Raw genomic sequence first — 27,384 nt, 5'->3', positions numbered from 1 at the left:
AATAGCTTATGTGTCCTATGGGGAGCAGGGTGAGGGGGGTGGGCCGCTAAGGCTGAGACACAGTAGGGGCCAGAGGCAGGTTTGTTTGGGATCCCCAGACCAAGGCACCGTTTCCTGAAGAGTGCAGCAACCACCCAGGTGGCTGAAAGGAGCAGGCAGGGCTTGGAAGCACTTAGTCATTAATTAGACCTGCAGGGGGAACGTGAGGATGAAAGGAAGGAAAGCTGTTGTGTCCCAAAGGCTAGTGGGTTGTGTGTGAAGTCTCCTCATTCAGAACTTGGAGAGCCACACCAGGTTCCTCCGCGCAGCGTCTCACAGATCAGGAGCTGTGGCCTTGCATTTTGCAAATGAGGCTCTTCCAGGATTCCAGGGGGCAATTACATTTTTGTGGCATATACTCTGGTCGTTCCTCACCCTGAATCCCTCTCTGCCCGCAGCCTTCTGATCCTGACTACCCAAAACATTGCCAGAAGCCCAGGAGATGAAGTCTTTTGAGCCAGTGCCTCTTGATTCTATTTAACACAGTCCATCTATGCACGGCAGAACTTTCCCTGAAAAGAAACCATGCTCAACAGGTACAATCTGTAGGAGACTTCATTGTAACCCAAACACACTAGGTCAGGTAAGAGAAAGGCAGCCTCCCCAGAACGGTCCAGTTCAGTACCAGTAATGAAAAGGGAACGTTGATCCTGCAGTTTAGTTTCAGTGAAGCTTGAACAAAAGTGAAAGGAGATCTGATGAGCCACAAAACTGGGGATGGAGCACAGAGCTCCCAAGATCCATCACGCTGACAAAGTCAGGTGGACCTGTGGGTGCTAAGAACCTCTAACACTTTGCACCTAGCTTGTTGGTTTGCAACCAGCCCAGTTCATGAACAACCAGCACCGACGTGTTTTAAAGTGGCCACCGAATTTGCATGTCTTAATTTTCGGGTGCCCAACTTGGGCTTGATTCTCAGAGTTGCTTTGGAGTGCCCACAGCCCCAGTAGAAGTCAGTGGGAGTGGCAGGTGTCCAGCACCCCTAAAAATCAGGTCTATGGTGTCTTCAGTTCAGTGCCACAAAACTGAGGCCCCCATAACCAGTGGCCTCTTTTGAAAAGGTGAGTTTTGCTGTTCAATGGCCTGGGTGACCTGAGTTTGGTGGATTGCCATCTGGCTCTCCATGGACAAGCGTCCACATCACGGAGCTCACCATCGTACAGTTAGCTCCCTTGCTGGCATTCTTAGCAGATGGGACAGGGACTGAACTATCCTTTCATGACAGGGGTCATTCCCTCCTGGTGTGGGCTGAGGCTCTTTGGTGGTGGGAGCTGCTAGTCCTGCTGAACCCCTTTCTTTTGCATTTCTGTAGGAGGCTTTCGGCCTCGAAGACTGTCAACCCAGCACTAAACAGGTATTGTATCCTCTTCCCACTGCAATGTTCCAGGATACCTTATACTTTGCTACCCCACTAAGACAGCTTGCCCCGGGAGGAAAGAGGATATATCACTCCAAGAGAAGTAATCCATAGTGTGTGTTGACATCTTCATTGTGTATCTCTGGATTACTTGCATAAATCACAGGATTTATTTAAGAGGACTTGCCGGACAAAAGTGGAAGATCTCATGGCCCAAGAAGGTCGGATCCTTAGGAGAATATAGCCTGCCCCAGAGCAGAATTCAATGGCTTCTTGAGAGGTTCTGGTGCACTCACTTCCAGAATTTTGCCCAAAGGCCCTTTCCTATGTCCTAGAGCTCTGTGTGTGGCCACCTGGTCATATCATTTGTTTCAGGTTATTACCTTAACTGATCGTATTTAAAATTTGAGTAATTTCCCTGCGGTTAACCCCAGCAATGGGACATTATTAGTTATCTGAGGTGGGGCTCCACTGCTCTGAAAACGTGTCCTGCAGATAGTCTGCTAAAGTCTTCAGAAGGTTTGAGAACGAGATGTGGAAGGGCTGGAGTTCAGACCGTCTGGGGAGTTTTCAAGGCCGGGTCTCCAAAAGGAGTCACACAGGTGAAAGCTAGGGGGGGTGTGAGCAATGGACAAAGTGGCTCAGGTGTTATCATCACCAATCGAAATCTTCCTCCCACAAACTCAAACTCCCTCCTAGGAGACTGAGGCAGCTCAGATAAACTGTTTCCAAGGCTGCTCTGTTCCATTTTCACAGCAGCGCTGGTGCTTCCTGCCCTGACCTCAACCAGAAGCAGAAATGCCAAAATTCCATCAAGGGAGAGGACTAGAAAACAGGGACTGAATACCCCGGCTCACCTCTCCTTTTGGACCCTTCCAAATAAACGTCACAGAACAACAGGAGATGCTCACATTCTGCAGTCGGAAAAGCAGCTGTTTGCTCTTCCCGTGATCTGCAGCCCTTGCTGTCCAGATGCTGGCTCACGACTGGGTTTGGGTTTGTTTCCTGAGAGGGGAGATGAATCCCCCTTCCTCATTTTAGCTGAATAAAAAAGTTGGCTTGGGAGTGAGTTATCTAAGCAGGACACCAGGGGCCATGGCATTGGGTCCCACAGATGGACTCAGCACTGACAGTAGGTCTGACACCGGACCACAGAGCGCCACCCTTTACACAGAGTGAGGACTTGCACTTTCAGAGACTGTTTTTTTACAGGCAGGTTATACTGGGTCATATTATTATAGGACACATTTTCCAAGGGCAAGACGTGTTAGTCCCAGCATCCTGGCTGAATTCTACTCTGGGTCACTACAGTCTGTCTCCCTTGTACTGTTAATAGGATACAATATTCTTCTTCACTTCCTGCCCTAAACAGCGATGTAGCATTGCTGTGTGCTGTTAAACTGTTGCTGCGTTCCACCCCAGCAGTGGCTGTCTTTTGACGATGAGCTAAGCAATTCCTGTAGAAAACATAAGGCCTGATTCTACAAGGTACTGAATACCCTCAACTCCAGCCGACCACAATGAGAGCTGAGGGTGCTCAGCACCTTGCAAGATTGGGCCCATCATTTGTGAACCAGTTGAGGATCCTCCAGTGCTTTGGAGTGATGCTCTAGAGAAATAAGACAGGATTTGACTTTGGTATCCAACGCGACGGAGAGAGGGGTCTGGATGCTTAAGGATATGGAGAAAGTTACGTCAGGAAACCTGGCAGCAGAAATCAGGACAGATCCAATATAATTGTGTTGTGTCACCTCGGTGTCTGACGGCAACTCCAGAACTTTCAGGTGATCAACTTCATCTTAAGAAACCCAGGCAGGTAATAACAGACTGCAAGATAAACAGCAAGAATTTGGGGCGGCGATGCACCTCCTGTCCATTTCACAGCTAATGGAAATGGGAAAAGTCCGGCTCTGTTTAGTTTTCTCAATTGCTTTAAAAGGAAGAAGAAGGAGAAGGAGGGAGGAGGGGGAAAAAAAAGCTCTGAAATCTTTTTGGCCTTCTATTCATTAGGCTGTCAATAATGCTCAGCCCCAGCACATCGACAGCGGATTAGCATAACGCAACTCTGTGTACCAGACCAGTGCCTTTTTAACCCAGCTTGTTGCCAAATCAATACACCCATCAGCATTCGAAAATTAGCCCGAGATGAGATTCCAGTACTCAAGCTGGTGTGTCATGCTAAAAGGGCTCCCATCCAACTCGGAGAGAAAAGACTGCTAGCAAGGGATTAGACGTTTTCCATTGATCCTCACCCAGACTGCCCTCAACTAAAACAGCAACGTTTCACACACATCGCACCATGCACACTCCTTCCTGCCCGATACACACCCACACAGACACACATGCACATATGTAAACACTGGTGAGTACACACGTTTTGAAGACTGTGCATGCACATATGGCCTGAAAAGTGGGCACACATTGAGCTGCGCTGCTGATCAGGAAGCAGATCAGCCTGCTACATGATAGTATACAAACCAGTCAGCAGCAGGTCGATGACCCTCAGCTTGTCAGCCCATCCCTATAACATAAGCGTTTCCCAGTGCTACACCCCAACTAGTGACTGTGGTGGTGAAGAGGTTGAGAAATTCTACCGCAACATCGAGCAGGATCTAGCAGTGGTTCACCTCAGAGACATCTTAATGATATAGGGTAACTGGAATGCTTGCACTGGTCCCGAGAGTAACCCAGAATGGTGCAGCTGTGTTGGGATGTTTGGCTACGCCGAGACAAACAGCAGAGGACTGCGACTCATGCAATGTGCGACTAGAAACGACTCAGTCTTAGCGAAGACTTTGTTCAAGCACAAACCAGCACGGAGAAGGACTTGGACATGATTGCATTTGTGACTCAGAACAAGATCGCCTTTGTCATGGCCTCGAAGAGATGTCGTCTCAGTGGGGTGGGGAATCCATCCTTCAAGAAGGCCGACATAGGATCTGATAATAAATTAGTAATGGCCGACATAAAGATCAAACTGGGAAACAAGAAAAGAGCATCTAGTACCTCGGAGTCCATTATAATGCTGACTCACTGAAAGTCCATCGAGCACAAGTGGAATTTAAGAGGATGATTAAACAAAAGCTCCAGGCATAGATCAGGCACAGCACATCATCTCCTGCTACATTACAGAGACCATGGATGGTCTCCTGGGGAAATGGATCCTAAAAAAGAAACCTTGGATCACAGAGAATATTATTGAGTTATGTGATCAACGAAGGAAATTAAGAGCACAAAGGAATACCGATGAAACTGCAAGAGAGCAATATTCTCGTTTAACACGAGAAATAGGTTCACAGATTAAAGTGGCAAAAGAAGACTAACTTGAACAAGATTGCTTCAATATACAGAACTCCTTTGTAGCAAATATCCCCAGCAAGGCCTATGAAACCATTAAGACTCTTTCAAAAGGTTTCTCTGTCAGGAAAAAATATTGTTTCACCCAGCGCTTTGGGTAGGTATTGCTGAGAACATGAACGAAACAAATTCTAAGTTGGAAGTGAAAGAGGCAGGGGCAATCTACACAAGAAGCTTGACTTGTCCTGATGAACCTCCTCCTATGTCACAGTTGAGGATGCAATGGGGTCACTGAAAAAGCAATGGAGTAGATAACATAGAAGCAGAACTAATTAAAAGTGGAGAGGGGCACTCATCCAAGCATACCATAAGTTTGTCAATGTGATTTGGGAGTCTGGAAGATGCCACAAGATTGGACATAGTCCCTGATGGTTCTTATTAATAAAAAGAGGCAATCTGATGTTTGTGGAAATTACTTCATTTCATTACTGACATGCCCTAATAAAATACTTCTGTGCATCGTTCTGAAGAGAACTGTGCACAAGACAGAGAACTTTCTGGCTGAAGAACAAGCCAGATTGAGACCCAAAAGAGGTCCAGTGGAGCAAATATTTTATCTGCATGTGCTAAGTGCAAAAGTGCTGGGAAGGTAGTAAATGTCTTTGTGGATTTTGTGAAGGCATTTGACAACTTACGGCACAAACCTCTTTGGGTAATCCTGCAGCTTGTTGGTAAAAATGTAATAAAACAGATAGAAAATATCTGTGGAAAAATGACAGTTTTGTTGTTTGTGGGCCGTGAGCAAAGTAGTTGGATTATTTGGGGATAAATGTTAAACTGGGCTGCATGCATCTCCCTCCTCAACTGTTATGTTGAAGACATTTTAAGAGCCACCACTGATGGAAACATACAAGAGACTGTACCCGTTGGTGGATGAAAAACTTGTCATCTATGCTTCAGGAATAAAATGGATCTGACTGCATCATTGCAAGAAATGCTGCAAAAATTGGTAGAAAACTATAGTGGTGGAAGCAGAGAAGTTAGGTCTAAAGAGATCACATGGAAAGGCAAAGAGGATGGTGACATCTACATCTGTTGAAAAGTGAAAGATATTCTTACCCAAATCTAAGGAGGCACCGGAGTGGGTTGAACACTTCAGACACCGGGGTAGTTTGACTGCAAGGTACACTAAACATCACTCAGGGTATGTCTACACTACGAAATTAGGTCGAATTTATAGAAGTCATTTTTTTAGAAATTGGTTTTATATATTTGAGTGTGTGTGTCCCCACAGAAAATGCTCTAAGTGCATTAAGTGCATTAACTCGGCGGAGTGCTTCCACAGTACCGAGGCTAGAGTCGACTTCCGGAGTGTTGCACTGTGGGTAGCTATCCCACAGTTCCCGCAGTCTCCACTGCCCATTGGAATTCTGGGTTGAGATCCCAATGCCTGATGGGGCTAAAACATTGTCGCGGGTGGTTCTGGGTACATATCGTCAGGCCCCCGTTCCCTCCCTCCCTCTGTGAAAGCAAGGGCAGACAATCGTTTCGCGCCTTTTTTCCTGAGTTACCTGTGCAGATGCCATACCACGGCAAGCATGGAGCCCGCTCAGCTCACTGTCACCGTATGTCTCCTGGGTGCTGGCAGACTGTGGTACACAGCGGCAGCAACCCATTGCCTTGTGGCAGCAGACGGTGCAATAGGACTGGTAGCCGTCATCGTCATGTCCGAGGTGCTCCTGGTCACCTGTGTGAGGTTGATCAGGAGCGCCTGGGCAGACATGGGCGCAGGGACTAAATCTGGAGTGACTTGATCAAGTCATTCTCTTTAGTCCTGCAGTCAGTCCTATTGAACCATCTTATGGTGAGCAGGCAGGCGATACGGATTGCTCGCAGTCCTATTGCATCATCTTCCGCTGGGCAGGCAAGAGATGAGGATGGCTAGCAGTCCTATTGTACCATCTTCTGCTGAGCAGCCATGAGATGTGGATGGCATGCAGTCCTTCTGCACCGTCTGCTGCCAGCCAAAGATGTAAAAGATAGATGAGTGGATCAAAACAAGAAATAGACCAGATTTGTTTTGTACTCATTTGCAAACCACCGCCCCCCCCGGCCCCCGTCTAGGGGACTCATTCCTCTAGGTCACACTGCAGTCACTCACAGAGAAGGTGCAGCGAGGTAAATCTAGCCATGTATCAATCAGAGGCCAGATTAACCTCCTTGTTCCAATAAGAACAATAACTTAGGTGCACCATTTCTTATTGGAACCCTCCGTGAAGTCCTGCCTGAAATACTCCTTGATGTAAAGTCACCCCCTTTGTTGATTTTAGCTCCCTGTAAGCCAAACCTGTAAGCCGTGTCGTCAGTCGCCCCTCCCTGTGTCAGAGCAACGGCAAACAATCGTGCATCTGAGTTGAGAGTGCTGTCCAGAGCAGTCACAATGGAGCACTCTGGGATAGCTCCCGGAGGCCAATACCGTCGAATTGTGTCCACAGTACCCCAAATTCGACCCGGCAAGGCCGATTTAAGCGCTAATCCACTTGTCAGGGGTGGAGTAAGGAAATCGATTTTAAGAGCCCTTTAAGTCGAAATAAAGGGCTTCATCGTGTGGACAGGTGCAGGTTTACATCGATTTAAAGCTGCTAAATTCAACCTAAAGTCCTAGTGTAGACCAGGGCTCAGACAACCAACACAGAATCAGACTCACGACTGCTGCTCCAGCAATCCTCAGCCAAATTTGGAGAAGCAAAGGTATTTCCATGAAGTGTAAAATGAAATTGCGGAGTCTCGTCTTCAGCGTCTTGCTATGTGCCTGTGAGATGTGGATGCTAAGGAAGAAGGACATAAAGGGTTTTCTGCCTTCAAATTGAGATGCTACAGGTGATTGCTTCGCATTAGCTATACCTCGCATATGACTAATGAGAAGGTAATCACCCAAATGTATAGCATAACTGGAATGATTTCTGAGATCGTTAAGGTGATCAAACAAAGATAACTTGTTTGTGGGCCACATGGGTCAGATGAGTGGAGGAAGACTGCAGAAGCAAGTTTTGGAGGGACTGGTGCCAGGGGGCACCTGAGCCAGGTGTGGTCTCATGATGTCACTGACTCAACGGGACACAGAATGATGCTTATCAAGGCTGTGTGAAGATGGCAAATGTGGAGGAAGATTGCGGGCCCATGACTCCCATGTGCTGTGTTTACTGTGCACTGTGACGTGACTCTATGGCACTTTGCACTATGAGAGAATGGATGTATGGACACAAGTGAGCAGCCTGACTGGCGTACATGCACGTATTAGTGACTGCATATTTAGAAAACACAACTCTCCAATACAAACATCCTCCCTCCTCCCTACACAGAGAATTCCCAACCTTCCCGGCCACCGGGTGCACACACATCCGCTCCCAACACAAAGAGATGGATCCGATGCAAGTATCTTTCTCGCAGCACGGATGTGCTTGCTCGCTCTCGTCCCTCTCATCCTCTTTCCACTACCTCAAACATAATTTGCTTTGCTGTTTCCCTCCAGTGTGAGAAAATAATGGTTTGAACAGCGTCTGTGTCAGACTCTAGAGCGGCTGAGGTTGAGGCCTGATGACTATTCAGAGGGAGTCAGGCAAGCCCTGCCCCATCTTCCCAGAAAAAAATAAAACACATGGACTTTGCTCGATTCTGCTTGGACTGCCTGGTCCTCACGATCCTGCTCCACTTGGGGCTAAACAACCCCCACCATGACACTTGGACTGAGCTTTAGGCCAGACAGGCAGGCTGTGTGGGGAGCTGGGACAAGGCTGGCAAAGAGCAAAGGCAGTGAGTGGAATGGGAAAGGAGATGCTGTTGTTTGGGAAGAGGGAGACTAGGATGGAGCCACGGGAACAAGGGAACTGGGAATAAAGGTCATGGTGGCAAACGGGAAGAGGAGTTGAAAGGGGCCATTGGGAAAAGGAACCAGGAGAGATGGGAGAAGAGAAACCAAGGAAGCAACGAGCTCCTAGCTGCCCAAGAAAGCCTGTCTCGCCTGGGCCTTACCTTGCACGATGAGATGCACCCGTGACGTTTTGGGGTGATTGTCTGTCTGCACGGAGCAGGTGTAGGGCCCCTCGTCGTACACATCTACGTCCTGGATCTGGATGCTGTACTGGGTTTTGGTGTTGGACAGGAGCACCACCCGGGGGTCCAAACACCACTTGTCATTGCCGGCATAGAGGATGCTGCTGCGATTCAGCCAGGCCACTCGAGTGACTCTGTTATCCACGGAGCACCTGAAGGGAAGGAGAAAAGTGATTCATGAGCACACCGCCCGTCGTGGTTATTCTCCCCACGGCCTCTTTTCTTTCTGTCCTTTGCTTTTTTTAGCTTTGCTGTGAGCAGCAGTTTCAGAGACCCAGTAGCACGGGTTTCCCAGGAGGAGAACATCAGCACGTTGCCTGCAGGGCTCAGGGCTTCTTGTTCCATCTAAAATTCCACCTGAGCCTCAGAGCAGTTCAAGAGGATTTCCAAAAAGTTTCTCAATTACTTTAGAGTCACATGGCTTGAACTCCTCTCAGTCCATTCCCAAGTGGCTCTTTGGGGCCCCTTCATTCACCTTGAAGCTGCCTTTTACCAAGTGCACACAAGCCAGCTTAGTTACAGCCTTAAACTTTTGTCCAAATATCAATCCAAACTTTTTGGAAACTTCAAATCTCTTTTCTCCCCCAGCAAAACCTTATTTTTCATTTCCCCCAGAGATCTCCATCTCCCTGCAGCCAGGAGAACAAAAGGTGAAGCACAGCAAGGGAAGCTAGTCTCTCTCAGTTTCTGGAAGCAGGAAAGAGAAAATAGCTTCTGTTCTCCCAAGTATTCCAGGCAGACAGTCTCAAAAAAAGATCAGGGCACACATCCAAAGAAAACCTTTCAACTTCCTAAAGTTTGCCCATTGCAAGCATCCTCGCTTCCTTTCACTCATCCACATCAACACCATATCATCTTGTTAGCAGTCACTGTCACTAAATGCTGCTTCCCAGATCCCTGACTGCAAAGTCAGAGTGCTACCCATGAACCCAAGCCCCTTATGTGACAGGAGAACATTCAAGCATCCAAGCTGAATACAACTGTGTTCCTTTCAAAGCATTTAACAGCCTTTATAACCCAGAGAAAGAGCTTTGTTAGACGTCAGTGACAGAGGATAAACCCGCTCAGCCTAAGATCCCATGTTTATATTCTTTCCAGTCAACTTCATTACTTTTTCCAGCAGTGGTGATGCAAATTAACTTGCAAGTTAACGAGCGAGGGAGCAGCAGAGATCACAGAGGTGGTACGTGGAAACCTCAGTGAATGGAGGTCAATGGAGTGACAGCAAGGATGACTGTGGCCCCAGTGTGGAATTTTGTCAGTGAATTTTGGTGACACTGCATGTCGTCTGGGGACCTTGTCCTTCCTCAGTGTTAGTATATTGGGGGTGCTACTACAGTCTAAGTAATAAACAATGATAAAAGTAACATGAAAGACAACTAAAGTCACTATTAAAATTCATGCACCTCTTTGCCACCACTCTCTTGTATGCCTCTATGCTCCCGTCTCCCCCCCACCCCCATTTCTTTCCTCTCTACTATATCTATTACTCTGTTCTTGACCTATCATTGTGCCTGCTGCCCAGCTATACGAGGGACGAATGAGCTCTGTTGTAAAGTTTCAGAGTAACAGCCGTGTTAGTCTGTATTCGCAAAAAGAAAAGGAGGACTTGTGGCACCTTAGAGACTAACCAATTTATCTGAGCATGAGCTTTCGTGAGCTACAGCTCACTTGGTCGGATGCATACTGTGGAAAGTATGGAGGGAATGCTTGGATTACATGCTGTCTGATTCCATTGTTGTCCATGGATCTCCAAGCTGGGATGCTTCACAAAGGTGGAGGGGGAGGGGGAGGATTTTTGATTTAAACCTGTTCACTTTCCACAGTATGCATCCGATGAAGTGAGCTGTAGCTCACGAAAGCTTATGCTCAAATAAATTGGTTAGTCTCTAAGGTGCCACAAGTCCTCCTTTTCTCTGTTGTAAAGTTATCTGTGAATGGACTCATTTTGAAGGAGGGACTCATTTACCCATATACAGAGGTACCACCTCATCATGAGCGGAATCCTCTTGAGCGTGAATTTGAATAGCGTGAACCTCCATCAATAGTGAACAGAATGAAAGATCCAAAATCACAGCTGTGTGTGAACTGGAGTTCCAGTAAACCTTACTCAGGGTGTAATCTCCCGAGACGGTCTAGGCCTGGGAACTGTGTCTTCTGTTCTTGGTGCTCCCACTGACTCAGTGTGCGATGCTTGGAAAATCATCTAATCTCTCTGTTCAATAATTGTCTACCCATGAAGACTTACTTACTTCACAGAGATCCAGCAAGAATACTTTCACACTGCTTCATCGATGTACGGTCCTGATCTGAGCCCCATTACCTGAGCACCTCACAATCTTTAATGTATTGACGTCTCCACACCACTCCTCTGAGGTTGGACCATGCTATTATTCCCATTTTGTAGATGGGGAATGGAGGCACACAGAGGCTAAGTGGGGCATCCAGGGAGTCTTTGGGCAGAGCAGGGATTTGAACCCAGATCCCCCAAATCCAGGCTAGTGTTCTGACCACTCGACCATTCTTCTTCTCTGCTTTAGAGACCTTTAGATGAAAGGAGCTGTTGACATACATAGATTTTTATTATTTCTAAAAAAAACCCCATGGCTTCACTACAGGCAAACCCAGAGGGCTTTATTCAGTTTGTGCTTAATCAAACTCCTGTTGAAGTCAGTGGGAGTTCTGGCTGTTTGAAGACTGAGAAAGGTCCTTAGGATCTCACCCAAGAGGACAAATCTACTGTATCCCTCTCTTTTTAAATGAATAATGGTTCGTAATAGAGCTGGGCCGGGGCCACAGAGTTTAGAGCCAACTTTGGAGGATGTATGGATCCAGGATTTTGGTCTGGGCCTACCGCTATCGGCACTTTTAAAGATACTGTAAAAGAAAGGTTCCAACAAACACTCTGAGGCCCACTTCTGTACAAATGAAGAGGTGCCCTGTCTACTGGATATTTCAGAGACGAAGCAGGTGATGGGAATGCAGATGATTAACTGCCTGTCACTTTCTGCTGAAGTTTGCACCATGGACCAGTGAGCAGATTTAAGTAAAAAATCCTCCCCCTCCCCCTCCACCTTTGTGAAGCACCCCAGCTTGGAGATCCATGGACAACAATGGAATCAGACAGCATGTAATCCAAGCATTCCCTCCATCCAACGAGCATTTAAGCGCTTTTGAAAAGTAACGGAGCTCAGGCAACGCATGAGGCCACAGCGAAATCAGTGCTTTTGCCCTTCACAGTGCCTGGTCACCATCTCTTCTTATCACATAGGCACACTCCTCTTCCCTGGGATGGGCAGACTCAAGGGTCTGGCTTTTGTATTGTATTTATGTTGTATTTCCTTACTCTTAAAATTTAAAAAAAAAAAGCACAATACAAACAGCTTCCAGATAGAATCACAGAAGATTAGGCTTGGAAGAGACCTCAAGAGGTCATCTAGTCCAACCCCCTGCTTAAAGCAGGACCAACACCAACTAAATCAATACCTGGGAATAGACACCCAAGCCTCGGATACTACAGCAATATCCCTGAGACCCCAGTCCTCCTCCATGCCATCCACATGGGATTCCTGAGCCCCTACAGGGACAGGTTTTCATCCTTCCCTCTGACCCATGTGAGACAGAGATGGGCCAGGCAGTCTTGATGCTCAGAGCAGGGCTGGGCCCAGCTGATAGCGCATCCCTCCCAAGGGGAGAAGGACGGACAGGTTGTGGTGCCAAGGCTGCGTTGCTACTGGCTGAGTTATAATGCCACCCAAGGCTCCCCGATAGGGGTACATCTCCACTCCACCCTCTCTGTGGGGATGTACAGACCTGAGCAATAACAATGGGAGTCTTTTCACTGGCTTCCCTGGGAGCTTCATCAGGCTGTTGAGTTCTAAGTGACTTGTCCAGCATTACAGAAGAACCAGCTGCATCTCTGGCGTGACTCCATCGATACCAGTGGACATAGCCTTCAGTGAGTCAGTGTCAGACCCAGGCCGCCTGACTCTCGCCAACAGGCCAACACCCTATGCGCCACATTAATAAAGGCCAACATCAGCGGCACACATCAGGGGCCTAGAAAGGGTCCAGAGCTCTGATCCTGACCCACGACTGCCATCCAGAGCCACGCTGGAGTGCACCCATGCTATACATTTTTAGGGAAGGGTGATGGTTCTGAAAGAGAAGACGTCACATGGCCAAGGCTCAGTCTCTGCTCCTGATACTGAGTGCAGCTCAGGATGGCCAGCAGTCTCCTGCCCATCTGGCTCTTTGCCCTCTTCCAGTGGCTCCTAACTAAAAGCTGAGCCTGTTGATGGGAAATCCTGTTTTCCCCACCAAGGAGACAATGTGGATTGGAGCAAACAAAATAACCAGCCGCCCCTTTGGTTGTAGCAGCAAGGGCAAGCTCCAAATAGGGGGAGGAGGGAGCTAAAATACATGGTGGAGTCTGAAAACTTTCCCTGCCCTCCTTTCCTTCCAGCAACACTCCAAGCCCAAAGACACTTTCCCCTTGCTCACTTGTGCACCTCTTTGAAGCCATTCTCTCCCTGCAATGTGCCAGTGAGAGAGGGGGGAATGGGTCCCCAAGGTGCCAGGAAACAGCCCTGGCCTCAGCAAAGATGTACAAGTCATTAAGCGCAGATGAGGTAATTTCGTCTCTCAAGATCCTTAATCCCCTTTACATTCCAGCTCAGAAGGCAGGGCCTTATTCTCCAAGAAGATGAAAAGCCTGGAGTTCTCCAGCAAGGGGAGGCAATGTTCTTGGTCTCACGCTCTTCATTCTCCCTGCATCTCTTTTCCCTTCAGATCTTGAGTCCCAGGTCTCCCGGCTTCCCTCAGCGAGGAGGGGAGGCTGTTAGTGTGCCGCGATCACAGCATCCTCCTTGCTCAGCAGCAATGGTTCGAGATTCCAGTACTATGTGCCAGGAGGGTGGTGCCTTGTTAATATCCCACCACCCAGATGCAGCAGTGTGGGTTCACCCCAATCTCTGGATCCCTCTAAACCATCCCTGCCAGACATCCTTTAGCCCTCGGGCTCAGAGCTATACTTTGGAGGAGCAACATCTTTGCCTTTGAATTTTTTCCCCAGTGAGCTATCCCCCGGAACGCTGCTAACATGATCATTAATGCACTTATAGTAGCATCTTGAGGCCCCAACCAAGATTGAGGCCCAGTTGCGCTAGGCGCTGTACATACATATAGTAAAAGAGAGTCCCTGTACAAGCCACTGTGTACATAGTCAAAGGATGAGAGAAAGGAAACATTATTAGCCTCATATTACAGTTGGGAAACTGAGGTAAAAGAGTGAAAAAGTGACTTGCTCAGGGCCACACAGGAAGCCTGTGGTGGGGGGGCGTGAATACATTTACACTGTTCACTAACAAACATGCATTATTATTAATTAGCCATGCAAGACCCGACTCACACAGAGCTGTCCCATCCTCGTATGGTGTTATGGACTTCATGTCACACATCCAGAAGGCCAAAAAAGCTTCACTGTGGTCATTCTTATATCTGATTGGATCACCATCACCTCACCCATCTCTACTCATCCTGGGCTACAGGATCAGCATTAGGACTTTTGCACAGATGGAGTTATTGAAAAGCAGCAATTTGTGAGTAACTCGATGTATAGACAAGTCCTGAGTGTGTTTTCCCAGGAGGGAAGTTGAAACAAAGTGCATTTGTGTGTCAGGGGCTGCTGCTCCTCCCTGCTCTTTGGCTGGGTTTATGAAGAAAGAACTTTGGTTTAAATGGAATTATACATGAATCCCTTAGCCCCGCACCATTCCTTTCTGTGAACACATATACCTATGGAATGATGCCTCTAGACAGGACACCTGCACTGATTGAACGCAGGACCTCTGGATCTTATAGTATGAGTCTTGACTGCCTGAGCTAAAGAACCAGCTCAGTTAGCTTGGATCAGTTGGCAGTGAGGCCCAGATCCTCAAAGAGAGGATACCTTTGAGGATCTGGGCCAAAGAGATTTTTAAAACCTCTATGCATGTTTACCCGCTTGGTGGGGGAGAGGTCAGACAGCTGTGCAGGGTTTATCACAGACTAAGTGAGAATACTTTTGTGGGAGCCCTTCATGACACTACTGACAGGGTATCACCGACACACCCTTCCCTTGGGGAATGTGCCGTATGTCTTAGGAAAAGCAGCAAGATCTCTCAAATAAGCCCAGTATAGGCTCTTTCACTTGTATATTCCAAGCACCACACAGACCATTGCTGGAGTCCTGAAGATCAACGGTGGAAGTTTCTTTCCCTTTTAGCCCTGGAAGAATGAGGAGGATGAGTGTGTGGAGATTGTTCTCTATCCCCAGTGGTCCTAACATAAATCCTAGCCCACCCTGCCTTCTGCTACCCCAATATTGTGAACCCATCTTGGCAAACAAGGGGTTACAGCCTGCACGTTGTTTGCACCATTATGATGTCATTCATGACAATGCACTGCAGACATCATCATGTTCGGCTGCATGGGGAACAGAGCACCAGAACAGCCTCGTGCTGAAGAAGCTTGTGCTCAGGGCATGGTGATGAGAAGAGCTCTGTCTGCCTGGGGAACGGCCCATCCTCTCACGGCAAGAAAGGAAGGGTTTGGGTTTGATTTTCACCAACTTTTGTAGCCAGCAAAGGACTCTAAACCCAGACTCCTCGTGGCTCAGATGTCTTATTCTCCATCCACATGCATTGTCCCATCGATCCATCCAGACACCGTAACCATCCTCCCGTCCACATCGCCAATCAGAGACGGCTAGATAATCACCTCCTGGGGAGATGGAAGTGCAGCCCAGGTGGAAACTGTAACAACCTGGATGGAACTTGGAGGGAGAAGCACCGGTTGCAGGAGGGAAAAATTTGGAGGATGCACCAGGAAGCCAGTCTGTGGGCACATAATTTGAATGAGAGGTGGAGTTGTAGCATCTCTGCTTCTAGATGCTGCTTTGTTTGCCTATTAATCACATTCTCTTTCTTGCTGTCTCTCTCACTAGGCTGACTGCTGCCAACATGTTTCATGTACCGTGTGCTGGGTAATAACATCAAAAGACTCCAAGTTTCTAAAACTAAACTGGATCTTTATTAAAAGAACTATTTCCAGAGACGCTTCAGCTGCAACTAGCATTCCAGCCATGTGTGCACAGACTGACTTATGTGTGTCTCCTCCAAACTCTTCCTCCCTCCAGGTTTCATGCACTTTGCAACAGAGATGGGGTGCAAAATGTGGTTTTCTGACAGCTTTGTTCAATATGGTTTCCAGCTCTCTGCATGGTTCAAAACACCCCCTGGTGTAAGTTAGAGCAGCCCCGGGGTCAGTCCAACTTACAGCAGTCTGTCCTAGGTTGCCTATGGGCTGCACAGCACACTGTAGAACTTAGCACTCAAGCTATCCCCATTCCTACCCCTAGGCCTGTCCCAGCACACCCCCTGGGCTGAGGCCTACAGGACAGGATAGGATAGGATTCCTTATATATGCTACTCTGGCACTGGGAGAATTCTACCCCGGCCCTTTGTGGCTTATTTACAAACCCTACTTGCTGTGGGAGTGGTAAAAAGCAGCCAAAATTGGCCCTTTCATAATAGGCTGAGCCAAAACCTGAGAACAGAACTCCCTGAAGCTGGATCCCAGATATGGGGCTTGGACCCATCTTTCCTAAACTGGTAGAGCAAACAGATAGGGCTACATGTGGACCCAGGGAATGCCAGGGAGGGAGGGTAAAGGAACCAGAAACCTAACAAGGACCCCAGCTCTACCCTCCAGACCCTTCTGCACAGCTGTGCCTTAGCAAGCGTTCTCTTTCCTCCGAATACAGCATTCCTCACACACCAAATTTCCCACCGAAGATAATGGGATCTCAGAGTGCAAAGGGAATGTAGGCTTGTGCTCGTACTCACTAACTCCTTTCTAAACCACCTACTGCCCTGGGTAATTCACTTTAACTGCTTTCCTTGTGCAGAAATCCCAAGTCCCCTTCTTCAGCGCAGTTCCCCTTCCACTGCATCTGTTCCCCTACCCCCCGGCCCCTCCAATTTTTGTCTTTTTAGAGAGAAGGAGCTCAAGCAGCTTGATAAGTACCTCTCTCCTCCCTTCTGAATCCCCCAGACCTCCGCAGGGGCGACTTGTTGTGCCAAACTCCAGCATCTCCAAGCCCTTTCCAAAAGATGCACAGTCATAACAAACAGCTCGGCCGGCAGCGCCATGGCAACAAGCAGGAAGCAAGAGGGAGAGATGCAAGTGGAATTTGAAGTTTGAAATTGAAAGAGGGAAAGTGTCTCAGAAGAGATCCCCTCTACGGCTTTGTCTACATGCAAACGTTGTTGTGCAAGAACTATGCAACTCTTTCTAGTGTGAATGCAGTCATAAAAGTTCCCCACTGCGGTAGCTTATCCCCATACAGAGGGTGGGGAATAAGCTATCTCAGGATAGGGCATCCATCCGGGATTGTCCAATGGAATAAATTACATCTCTGGTAGCTCCCGCTGCAGTAGTTTCTCCATTTCCAGCCGTTTTTAACCCAACAGTTGCTGCCTGCCACAGAAAGCACTCATGCCTCAAAACCCATCACCGATCTTTCCTTTACACTGCCCAGCAAGGCTCTCCAAGCCCTTTGCAAGCAGTAAAGAAGTAAGTCGCCCATCAGCGCTCAGAAGTATGATCCCCATTTGACAGAGAGGGAAACTGAGGCACTGAAGTGACTTTCCCAAGGCCACAAAGGAAGTCAGTGGCAGAGCTGAGAATAGAACCAAGGAATCCTGTCCTCTCTTAGGCCACCCTGCATCTGGATAGTACTCTCACATGTCCCCAGATTCAGAAGAAGACCGACAGACTAACAGCCAACACAATTATGTCCCAGTAGAAGGCTAGAGGAAGTTTCCTCCAACTTTCCCTATTTGTGTCCTCTAGTACACACATAAAGGCTGAAGGGGGCCAAAGTGGTGGGGGGAAGGAGGTTGTTAATTATTGAACTGCCAGAACTGGCTCACATGGCTTTGTCAGCTTTCACACAAAGAGCTGGTGTTTGAGATGACTGGGCTGGGGAATGTGGCTTGTTTCAACCCAGCAGGGCAATGAACGAAACACATAATATGAATTAGAACTGCAAAAGAGCCATGCCAAATTAGCAGCCTGATTGATGCTTTCATTGCAATTGTCAGGGGGAAAGCTGGGCTCTCTTCTCCCCACAGCAAACTTGGGGGTCCATCACCTCTTCCTCAGGCCAGATCAGGGGTGTGGGCTGTGGTGTTGGGGACCTCTAAAGCACACACTCACTCACTCACGGCCTTGGGTCTTCGTCCAGCCACACTGCAGGATAAAACTAACTCTCAGTGAAGCTGCTGAGAGGCTGGTGTCTGTACTGGGGAAATTTCCCTCCCCCAAATACTAAACAGTTTTTTAAACCAGTTATTCTATGCTGGATTTCAGACATGCTGGAGCCTTAGCACTGACCAAGTTCCAGGCGGCCCAAGACGGGTTTTTTTAACTGAACCAGTTCCAACCCACTGTGGACTTTGAAACCAGTCCCTTAAACATGATCTGGGCTTTGGATCCATCTGAAAATCAGTTTTGACGAACTAGCTTGGAAACTCGGTAAAATCTCGGGCAGAAAATGTTCCTAGTACAGATCTGGCCAGCAGGGGGAGCTATTTCTGACCTGCACGGGGAGAAATGGACCCACAAATCCTACTGAGTGTGCTGGAAGCAGGAGAACCTCAGAGTTCAGGCTTCATATCTGGCTTCACCTTCCAAGCTGTTGTGCTATGAGTGATCAACTAAACTAGCGTGCTGCCGAAGGCAGGAGCTTCCCAACTTGGATTTATTTCTTTGATTATCACATTTTATTGCTATTTATTAGAATTAATTGAAGGCCGGGCTGTGAAGCACTCACTCCCATTCAGGAGTGACTGAATTCACTGACTTCATTGACTCTCCTCATGCAAATAATCACTCCCCAGCAGGACTGTGAGGGTCACAATCTGGCCCTGAGGCAATCTGAGTGCTAGTGAAAGGTGCCAGACCGGCATCGCTAGAGATGAAAGTCCCCTCTATTTATCCTATACGCGCTGCCCCGCCTGCATGTTCAAATCCTCCTTGCCTGTCTGAAGAACATATACTATAGCTGTGAGCTAGCATCAGCCTGTGAGATACTAAGGGAATGTGTGGGAAAGCGAGTGGGCGGGTGGGATGAATGGATGGAGAGAGGGAGGAATGGATAGCCCACCCTCATTAGAATTCCCAAAGCTTGCCTCTTCTTGTAATGATACACCATTCGGGATGGCATTGTTGGATAATATACAGTGCCCCATCACATCAGTGCCTTGTATCCTTTTAGAAGGGCCATACTGTGCCAGCAGGTTTACCAAGGCATTTAAGAGGCAAGATTAAGATGCCATAGGTTCTTTTCACAGCCATCTGGTGAGACTGTGAGTCATTCCAGTTTTCCCTGAAGGAGCTTTTGGGGTCTGAGGGAGAAGACCCCATGATCCGCGGACCTACCAGAGACAAATGAGGGGCGGGGGGGAGCAGAGCACTAGACCCAAAGGACACAGGGTGAGGTATTTATATAAGACCCAGACCTAACCCGAAACAAGGCTGTGCACAAACCAAATCCCTGACACGCCCCCGCTTTCATTTTGTCCTCCTCCCCGACCATCTCTCCCGGCTCCCCACTGTCCAAGCCATGGGGGAGCTGGCAGTGCGGAGCGTGGTCATTTCCAGTCTCCACTTCTCCATCTGCCAGGACGCGGCTGCCACCCCAAACGCTGAGGAGTTGGTGGGGACGGGGGCAACCTTCCCCCACTAATAAACAAGCAGCCTGGGTCCTTGCTGCTGCCGCTCTGTCTCGTTTGTATTTTCCTGCTTCGCCATCAAAAACAGCTCACCGCTGGTAGGTCAGGCACAAACAATAGCTACCAGCGGCTGCTCCCACAACTCACAGGCTGGCAACCTTTATCAAACAGGCCGGCCTTCCCAAGGGATTCAGAGAGCCTGCTGGCTCTGCTCTTCACTTGTATTCAATAACCGACACGTACACACGTGCAGAGCGCAGACCCAGTGTGCACACCCACACCCAGAGTGCACACACACTGTGTAGAACCACTCCCCATACTGTACGCACACAGAGAACAGACATATACACACGCTGTCTGTAACCACGACGTGCACACAAAGAGTACACAACTACACCCACGGAAAGAGCATACATACAAACTGTACGTATCACACACAGATATATTATACACACACACTTGCTGCACACACACACACACACACACACATTACACACGGCAATTTTTCTGCTGGCACTCTACTAAATTTGTACACCCCTTTTGCTGTTCCTGGAGTTGCAAAAGGACACAGGACAAGAAAAATGAATCACAAGATACTTCACACTCAGCCATCCCTGGGAAGTACAAGAGAATTGCACAAGAAACCCTGATCTTGAGAGCTTTCTGGACTGAAGAAAATCAGAAAAAAAAAATCCTTTTCTCCAACTCCTCAGTCCTTTTCTTTCCTCCTTAGGACCCCCAAAAATGTGAAAGTGGCACCTCACTAATCCATACAGCATCTGGGGACCATTTATCAGATCTCCCTACCCATAGCATTGGGGCCTGGATAAACTGGGACCTAGATCTGAAGCACATTAGCCAATGACTGGGCTCAATACAAGAGTAAATGGGTGAAATGTAACGGCCTGTGTTATACAGGAGATCAGAGTAGAGGATCTCACTGTCCTTTTTGGCATTGAAATCTATGAATCTTGTCTTAGTTTTGCACACAGAAGAACCTGATTGATGGCTTATAAATCTAGGAGAGGGGCTCAAGATGCTTCTCAGCTGGTGTCTCTGAATGATACAAGGACACATCAGAATAAGAGAGAGAGAGAGAGAGAGAGAGAGAGAAAGTGGATCCAGTTTTCCTCTCACCCGTTTTCCACTCAGTTCAGTGGGGATACGCCTGACTTACACCTTTGCAAATGAAAGGAGAATTAGGCTCATGCTTATACAACTCCTGGTCTCGAGGAGACTCGAATCACAGCAGCTGTCGCATGAGAAAGAAGGGGCACTACATGTCAGCACTGGGACTGTCAGCTCCGTCTGGATCTCAGCTCTCATGGCAGAGAGACAGTTCATTTATCCCGCAGCAGCTCTGATCAGCTTTGACTTTGGCTCTGGTGCTGCTGTAATGCGCACTTCTCAGTAACGGGGGCTTCAAGGAACAGATATGCCCCGTGGGAAAAAAACAGAGTCACCTTATGGGGTGAAAGTGATCTCCAGTATGTCCTCTGCACGTTCCCTTGGTAGAAAGCCCCTGGAATAGCTGGTATGCCCCATCTCCACCCATGCCTACTGTCACATATCTCAGCGCTCCCCCCATCCCGTCCTTGCCATGGACACAACATTTTATATGAAGCTGTAAAGTCTGCTGACAGCTCGGTTTGTCCGCAGGGCCCTCAAGTTGATCCTGGTGTGACATATGGCACTAACTCTCAGAAGCATGGACAGCCTCAGCACAAATCAAAAAAGAAAGAAAGGGAGAGACAGACAGACAGAAATATTATAACTGCACAGGACAGATAGCATGAGGGGTTAAGAGAAGTTTCACCGCCGGGGAAAATCTCCCTTTGGATAGTCACTATTAACTTGGCAACAGGAGAACAGACAGGTAAGGAAGGAGAGCCTGCTGATTTCCGCATGCACCTCAAATTTTCTCTTTCTTAGCAGTCGGAGCATTTCCAAAGGCTGGGAGCCAACAGGTGCCCTCACATCGGCTGGCACCCAGGGTTTTGTTCAGATTCCTGCAGACATGATCAAAAGTGCGGCTCAGGTATTGAAAATAAAAAACTTTTCATGACTCCCCCCTTCCTGCCCACGAAGATCTGAGCATATTTAACCAGCTTCACTCAAACAGGCCCATCGGGGGCATCAAATGCCATTCAAGCCTGCTCTCTCTTCTCCCTCCTTTGCAAACCAAATTGTTCTCTTTGTCCTTTGCTGGAGGAGCAAAAAGGCAATACCTAGGAGGAGGCACTACCTTGATTGCTAGAAGAAACAGGCTGGGACTCCAGGGTTCTATTCCCAGGGCTGTAAGGGGAGTGTGATCTAAGGGTTATGGGGGGGGAGGCTGAGTCAGGACTCCTGGGTTCTGTCCCTAGCTTTGGGGGAGGAGTGTACTAGTGATTAGGCAGGGGACTGGAAGTCAAGATTTATGGATTCTGTCTCCAGCTCTGAGAGGGGAGTGTGGTCTAGTGGTTATTGAATAAGGGACTAGGATTCAAGACTTCTGGGTTCAGTTCCTGACTTGCACCGTGAGCTTGGGCGAAAAGTTTCATCTCTCCCCACCTCGCTTTCCACTTGAGTAAAATGCAGTTACAGATTTTAGCACCGGCCTCCCCATGTGAGTTTGGAAGGTTAGTTAATGCATGTTTCTGAAGCACCTGAGAGCCTCTGTTCAAAGTTTACAGATGCAAATCATTCACCCTAATTGTATTAATAATAGGATGCAAGCTATAAACAATCCACCTTGCATGGTCTGGTGCAATGCCCATAATGCCCAGAGTTCCAAACAGCTCAGGGTACACAGCTGTACTTGAGCTTATTGGGAAATGCCAAAGGAATGGGGCCAAAGGAATGGAAAGAAAAAGAGGAAGGAAAAAAATGAAGCAAGAGCTTGAAAACTCCTTTCTAGTTCTCACCAGGCTGAGAGACCCCTCCCAACTCCAAAGCAATGGCTGAGTACATGGGACCAGCCACCCAAGCAGCTCAAAGTGCTTCCCAAACATTAATGAATTAGGGCCCAATCTCAAGCCAATAGACAGAAGCTGACTGACATCAGTAGGATGAACCCCTTAGTCCCCACGGCAACATACTGTGACCCTAGGTGCTGGGGATTTGCTCTTGCATCCCTCTGGTGCTGACATGCTGCCTGTCTCCCCCACATGCAAGTCTCCAAACAGCAGAGGCTGGCTAAGCTGCAGGAGCAGCAGCCCAGGCCCGGCTCTCCCCCCTTCCCTCCTCCCATATTTATCTTTCTCTGCATGTGGGTGCGTGCACGTGCATCCCAAGGGAATAGGAATCTAATTCTGGGTGGCTCTGCGACAGGAGAATTTCTGAGTGGTGGAAGATTAAGTCCTTCAAAAGAAACTCAGGCTAAGGAGCTCACAAGTTCTCAGCCTTGACATATGAGTCATGGTGGGAGGACAGCAAAGCAGACAAGTCCTAATACGGCAGACAGTCATTCTAGGAAGGTCTTTATCTGTCTGTAGCGCTGCTGTGTTTTGCCGTGTGGTCCTGCACCAAGCTCATCCCAATCCTCCTATTAACACACCTTAACACCACTACCCCTTTGCACACCTTTGCCACCTTCCACCCGAGGATCTCAAGGTGCTTTACAAAACCCGAAGGAATTCAGCCTCACAGCTGCTCTGTGAGGTAGAGAAGTGTCTGTAGGGTAGGAGTCACTGCCCCAGCACAGACCAATGGGTCATTTCATTCTGGGATCCTGTCTCTAAATCTAACCAAGGATAGTCACACAGGCATACAGGATTTGCTACCGACAGCAAGCTACTGGCCCATCCAGTCAGGTACCCTCCAGGACTGGCTGGCTGTTAATGTCTCAAGGAAAAGTGAAAGCACCACCAAAATACACACAGACTGTTGTGCATGGACACCTCCACTGTGCTTCTGAAATGCTGCACAATGGGGGGAAATCTTGCTAGTTCCAGCTGGCAGTGGGTTTATGATCTGAAGTATGTGGATTAAGGGACCTTATCCATTTTGTCCTTACTACTGGTATCATTTATTTGAACACATTGTGCCGGATGGCGTACACACACAGAATAAAAGATACTCCCTGCCCAGAGAACGTACGGTGGCACTGCAAAGATCTTATACACGTAGGAACAGAGGAATAGGGAGACTGGATCAGATCACAGATCCATTCAGTCCAGTGTCCTCTCTCCCACTGTAGCCCACACCAGAAGCTTCAGAAGAAGGTGTAAGAAACCCCTAGGAGGTAAATGTGGGGTAATCTGCCCCCAAGAAGGTCTCATCCTAATCCTAATAGTCGAGATTGATTTAAACACTGAAGTTTGAGGTTTAATTTCCCTTTCTGTATTCTTTGTTTAGTATTAACTGTCATAACTCTGGATATTCTTGCTATATAAATATCCAATCCCCCTTTGAATCTTGCAAAATTGTTGGCCTTAGCAACCGCCGGTGACAATGAGTTCCACAGTCTAATTATGTATTGCATAGAAAAAAAACCTGTTTTCTTTTATCAGTTTCGAATTTGCCACCTTTCAGTTTCATCGAATGTCCCCTTGTTCTCATCTTACAAGATGGGGAAAATGGAAACTCCCAATCTGCCTTCTCTAGACTATTTATTTACGTGTCTAATCCAGTCTGGGGAGCTTTCTAGTCTAGGTGCTGGGGATGGAAACAATCAAGTATCCTCCCCTTCCCTCCTGAATAGTAATAACCTTCCTAGGCAAGATATGGGCATGGGTCGTGCACTTTGCTGCCATGCAGAATGCTGAGTGCGTAGGCTGATTCTGTGCATTCTGCCTGAGTCCACGCAAAGCTCCTACAGGACTCGGGAACGCCTTACCCGTTCTAATGGCCTGAGGGCATTTGACTCACCAGAGCTCTCAGAAGGAGGAGATAGAAGAATTCCTCCCACCCATCCTTTAACATCCCCCCCCCCCCAACACACACACACCCTGATCCACCCCCTTTTCAAGAACAGATGGGGAAAGGAAAAGGAGAAGACCCAATCACTTGGGAAGCCCCTGGCTGGCCATTTGCCACCCAGCTGTCTTCTCTGCCACGAGTGAGTCAGAATAGCACATGAAAATACTAGGGGTGGGTAGACAGATGGGTTCAGATCCAACATTAACACTTACATTGCCAAGGGACTCATAATGCTTTACAGATATTAATTAACTGAGCCACCATCCCACTACGAAGTGCACAGTATTAATCCCATGAATTCTTTGGGGGCAGGGATCACTTTTAATTTCTGTGTTTGTACAGCACCTAGCACAATGGGGTCCTGACCCCTGGTCTCTGACTGGGGTTCCTAGAGCTACCACAATACAAACAATGATACATTTACACCTGAGGAAACGGAGGCACCAAGCAGGGAAGTGACTTGCCCCAAGTCATGCAGAAGAGCTAGGCAAAGAACTCAGGTCACCTACCTCCCAGTGCAGTGCGTGGTCCACTGGACAGTGCTGCTACCTCTGCACTTCAGTACCCAGGAGATCAGTCTGTGATAAGTCAAGGCGCTGGCAAGGCGTGCTTCCCTCATTCAGTCTAACAGGGAGCGGTGGCTGGTCCCTCACCACTGCATTTGCAGCCACTGGCGCTGCATGGAGCGTTGAACTCTCTCAATTATAAGCTGTGCCCCCTGAATAAATCCTGTTTCTGCTTTGTGCAATTGACACTAATGGCCCACGAATAAAGTAAAGCCATCGCCCCAGCGTATGTGAACGGGACGCATTTAACGAGGCCAAGGGCTAGGGACGGCAGCGTTTAACTGCAATGATAACGCATGTGGAGGGAAGCGATGCACTTAAGTTATAACAGATGGAAAACGATCACCACAACTGGTGTTTTAAGTAGAGCCACAAGACTGGAATCACAGGGAGTGCTGCGCGTCAGGGCTGACACGCATCAGCAGAGCTGTCTGGAGCAGGGCTGGAATAGCAGAGGGAGCTGGGAGTCAAGAGGGAAGGGCATGGGCAGAGCTGGGTGGAGCAGCAAGGGGTGCTGCGGGTCAGGGCTGCGGTGCGCTGGCGAGGCAGTGGACAGGAAGTCAGGACTGAAAGAGGAAGGCACGCTGCAGGCTGGCACGCACCAGGGGCATCAGCATAGCTGCAAGAACAGAAAGCGGGGAGGGGGGGTGCTGAGGGGCACTGAAAGAACCGTGTGAGAAACCTTGCCCTGGAATAGCAGAGGTGCTCCAGATTGGGGTTGAGAGGCACTGTCAGAGCTATGCAGGGGAGCTCTGCAGGTGAGGAGTGAGGTGACAGAGGTATGGGAAGTTTACACATCACCTTTTTGCACGATGCCTGCTTCTCACAAGCATGGTCAGGCTATTATTAGTCGAATTAGTTGAGCCCATTGTGTCTGGTGCTGTACAAACCTGCAGGCAAGCTGTCAGTCTCAGCCTTATTTACTAGATCCCTATCGTGCAGCTTGGGATGCAAATACATGATTAAGCGGATTAGATAGATAGGTAGGTGGGGTGTATGGCGATAGACAGACAGACAGATACTTCGAGAGGGAAAAGCCAATCTCCATCATAAACAATTAACTATCCCTCACCCAGTCCCTCTCACCCTCACATGTAAGCCTGGGGAAAGGGCTGGATTCTGCAGGGGTCACAAGGGGGGTGTATTTTAGAGTCCAGCACCCCCCCACCCCTCAGAGCACTTGGTCCACAAACCAGCGAGCTCTGACATTGCTTCGGAAGCGTCCCTTGCCCCACAGAATACAGAATCATCAAGCCCCAGAGCCGCCTTGGGTTGTAGCTGTGAAATCTCTGATACGGACGGAGAGTTGCCTCCTGACTGCAGACTGGCGCGATCCATTCCAGGCTCCGGCGGGAACTCTGGTTCCCAAATGGGAGTGGGAAGGGACCAGACCAGCTCACCACTGTAAGAGAGGAGGAGTAAAGCCAGAAGAGCGAGCTCCACTAGCCACGGCTGCCTCCCCCCTTCGCTGACGCAGAGGGACTTCGCTTTATAATCTACCTGTTTAGGATTCATGAGCAGGAGATTCTCTAGGGGTGGAAAAACGTTCCTCGTGGAGCGCTTTCAAGAGCCCCCTTCGTCGCATCCACCCCAGGAGCCGCAAAAGCTCCGCATTTGAGTTACACGGATCCATTAGCTCCTCACACATGCGGCTGGAACCAGTCAGCATGTGCAGCTGGAGAACACCAGCGTGGAGAGTGCCAACAAAGTGGAGTATTAAAGGACTCATCAGACCTCTTGTCATGCCAACCTGTGGCACCCAGGAGACCAGAGAGACGCTGGCAGCTCAGACATGGCCAAGAGCTCAGGTAACGCATGGCCGGATGCCAAGGATTTGGCTTCCCCTTGGCCTAGCCTGTTGACTTCCCAGCCTCATGACACCCAGGGAGGCATTTCCTAGTGGATAATATTTATACTTCGTGTTCTATGCCTGAATCCTCTGCCCTGTCCACTGGCAAAATAATAATGAGGATACTTTTCCCTTCTCTTCTGCCTTCCATCCAGGGATCAGTGAATTTCAGCTCACCTGTGCTCTGTTGTAACATAGGAGAGTATAATCCCTGTTCTATGCATGGGGAAATTGAGTCACACGGAGTCACAGTGTCTTAAAATCACAGAATCATAGAAATGTAGGGTTGGAAGGGATCTCAAAGGGTCATTCAGTCCACCCACGGCACTGAGGCAGGATTAAGTAAACCGTGCTCAAGGTCACACAGCCAATCAGTGGCAGAGTCAGGAACAGAAGCCAGATTTTCTGGCGTGTGCTTTCACTGCTAGGTCATGCATCCGCTCACTCTTTCACTGATGTTTCAGAGGGAAGAGAGGACAGCGG

General features: G+C 48.5%; 1 protein-coding gene across 8 annotated transcripts in view; it reads right to left on the bottom strand.

Annotated features, from left to right (window-relative positions):
* The window catches only part of NTM (neurotrimin), a 680,889-nt gene that overhangs the window by 124,854 nt on the left and 528,651 nt on the right, over positions 1-27,384 (bottom strand). For all 8 annotated transcript variants that reach the window (XR_012155901.2, XM_073320725.2, XM_073320731.2 and 5 more), the window contains one exon: positions 8,726-8,958. Coding sequence is in view for 7 of the 8 variants with exons in the window: in XM_073320725.2 (XP_073176826.2) it covers positions 8,726-8,958 (233 nt within the window). In the remaining variant the exon portion in view is untranslated. The remainder of the gene's footprint in view (positions 1-8,725; positions 8,959-27,384) is intronic.

The sequence above is a fragment of the Lepidochelys kempii genome, chromosome 22, assembly GCF_965140285.1.
Source record: "Lepidochelys kempii isolate rLepKem1 chromosome 22, rLepKem1.hap1, whole genome shotgun sequence".
Lineage (NCBI taxonomy): Eukaryota > Metazoa > Chordata > Testudines > Cheloniidae > Lepidochelys > Lepidochelys kempii.
This window is presented reverse-complemented; position numbering and strand designations above follow the sequence as displayed.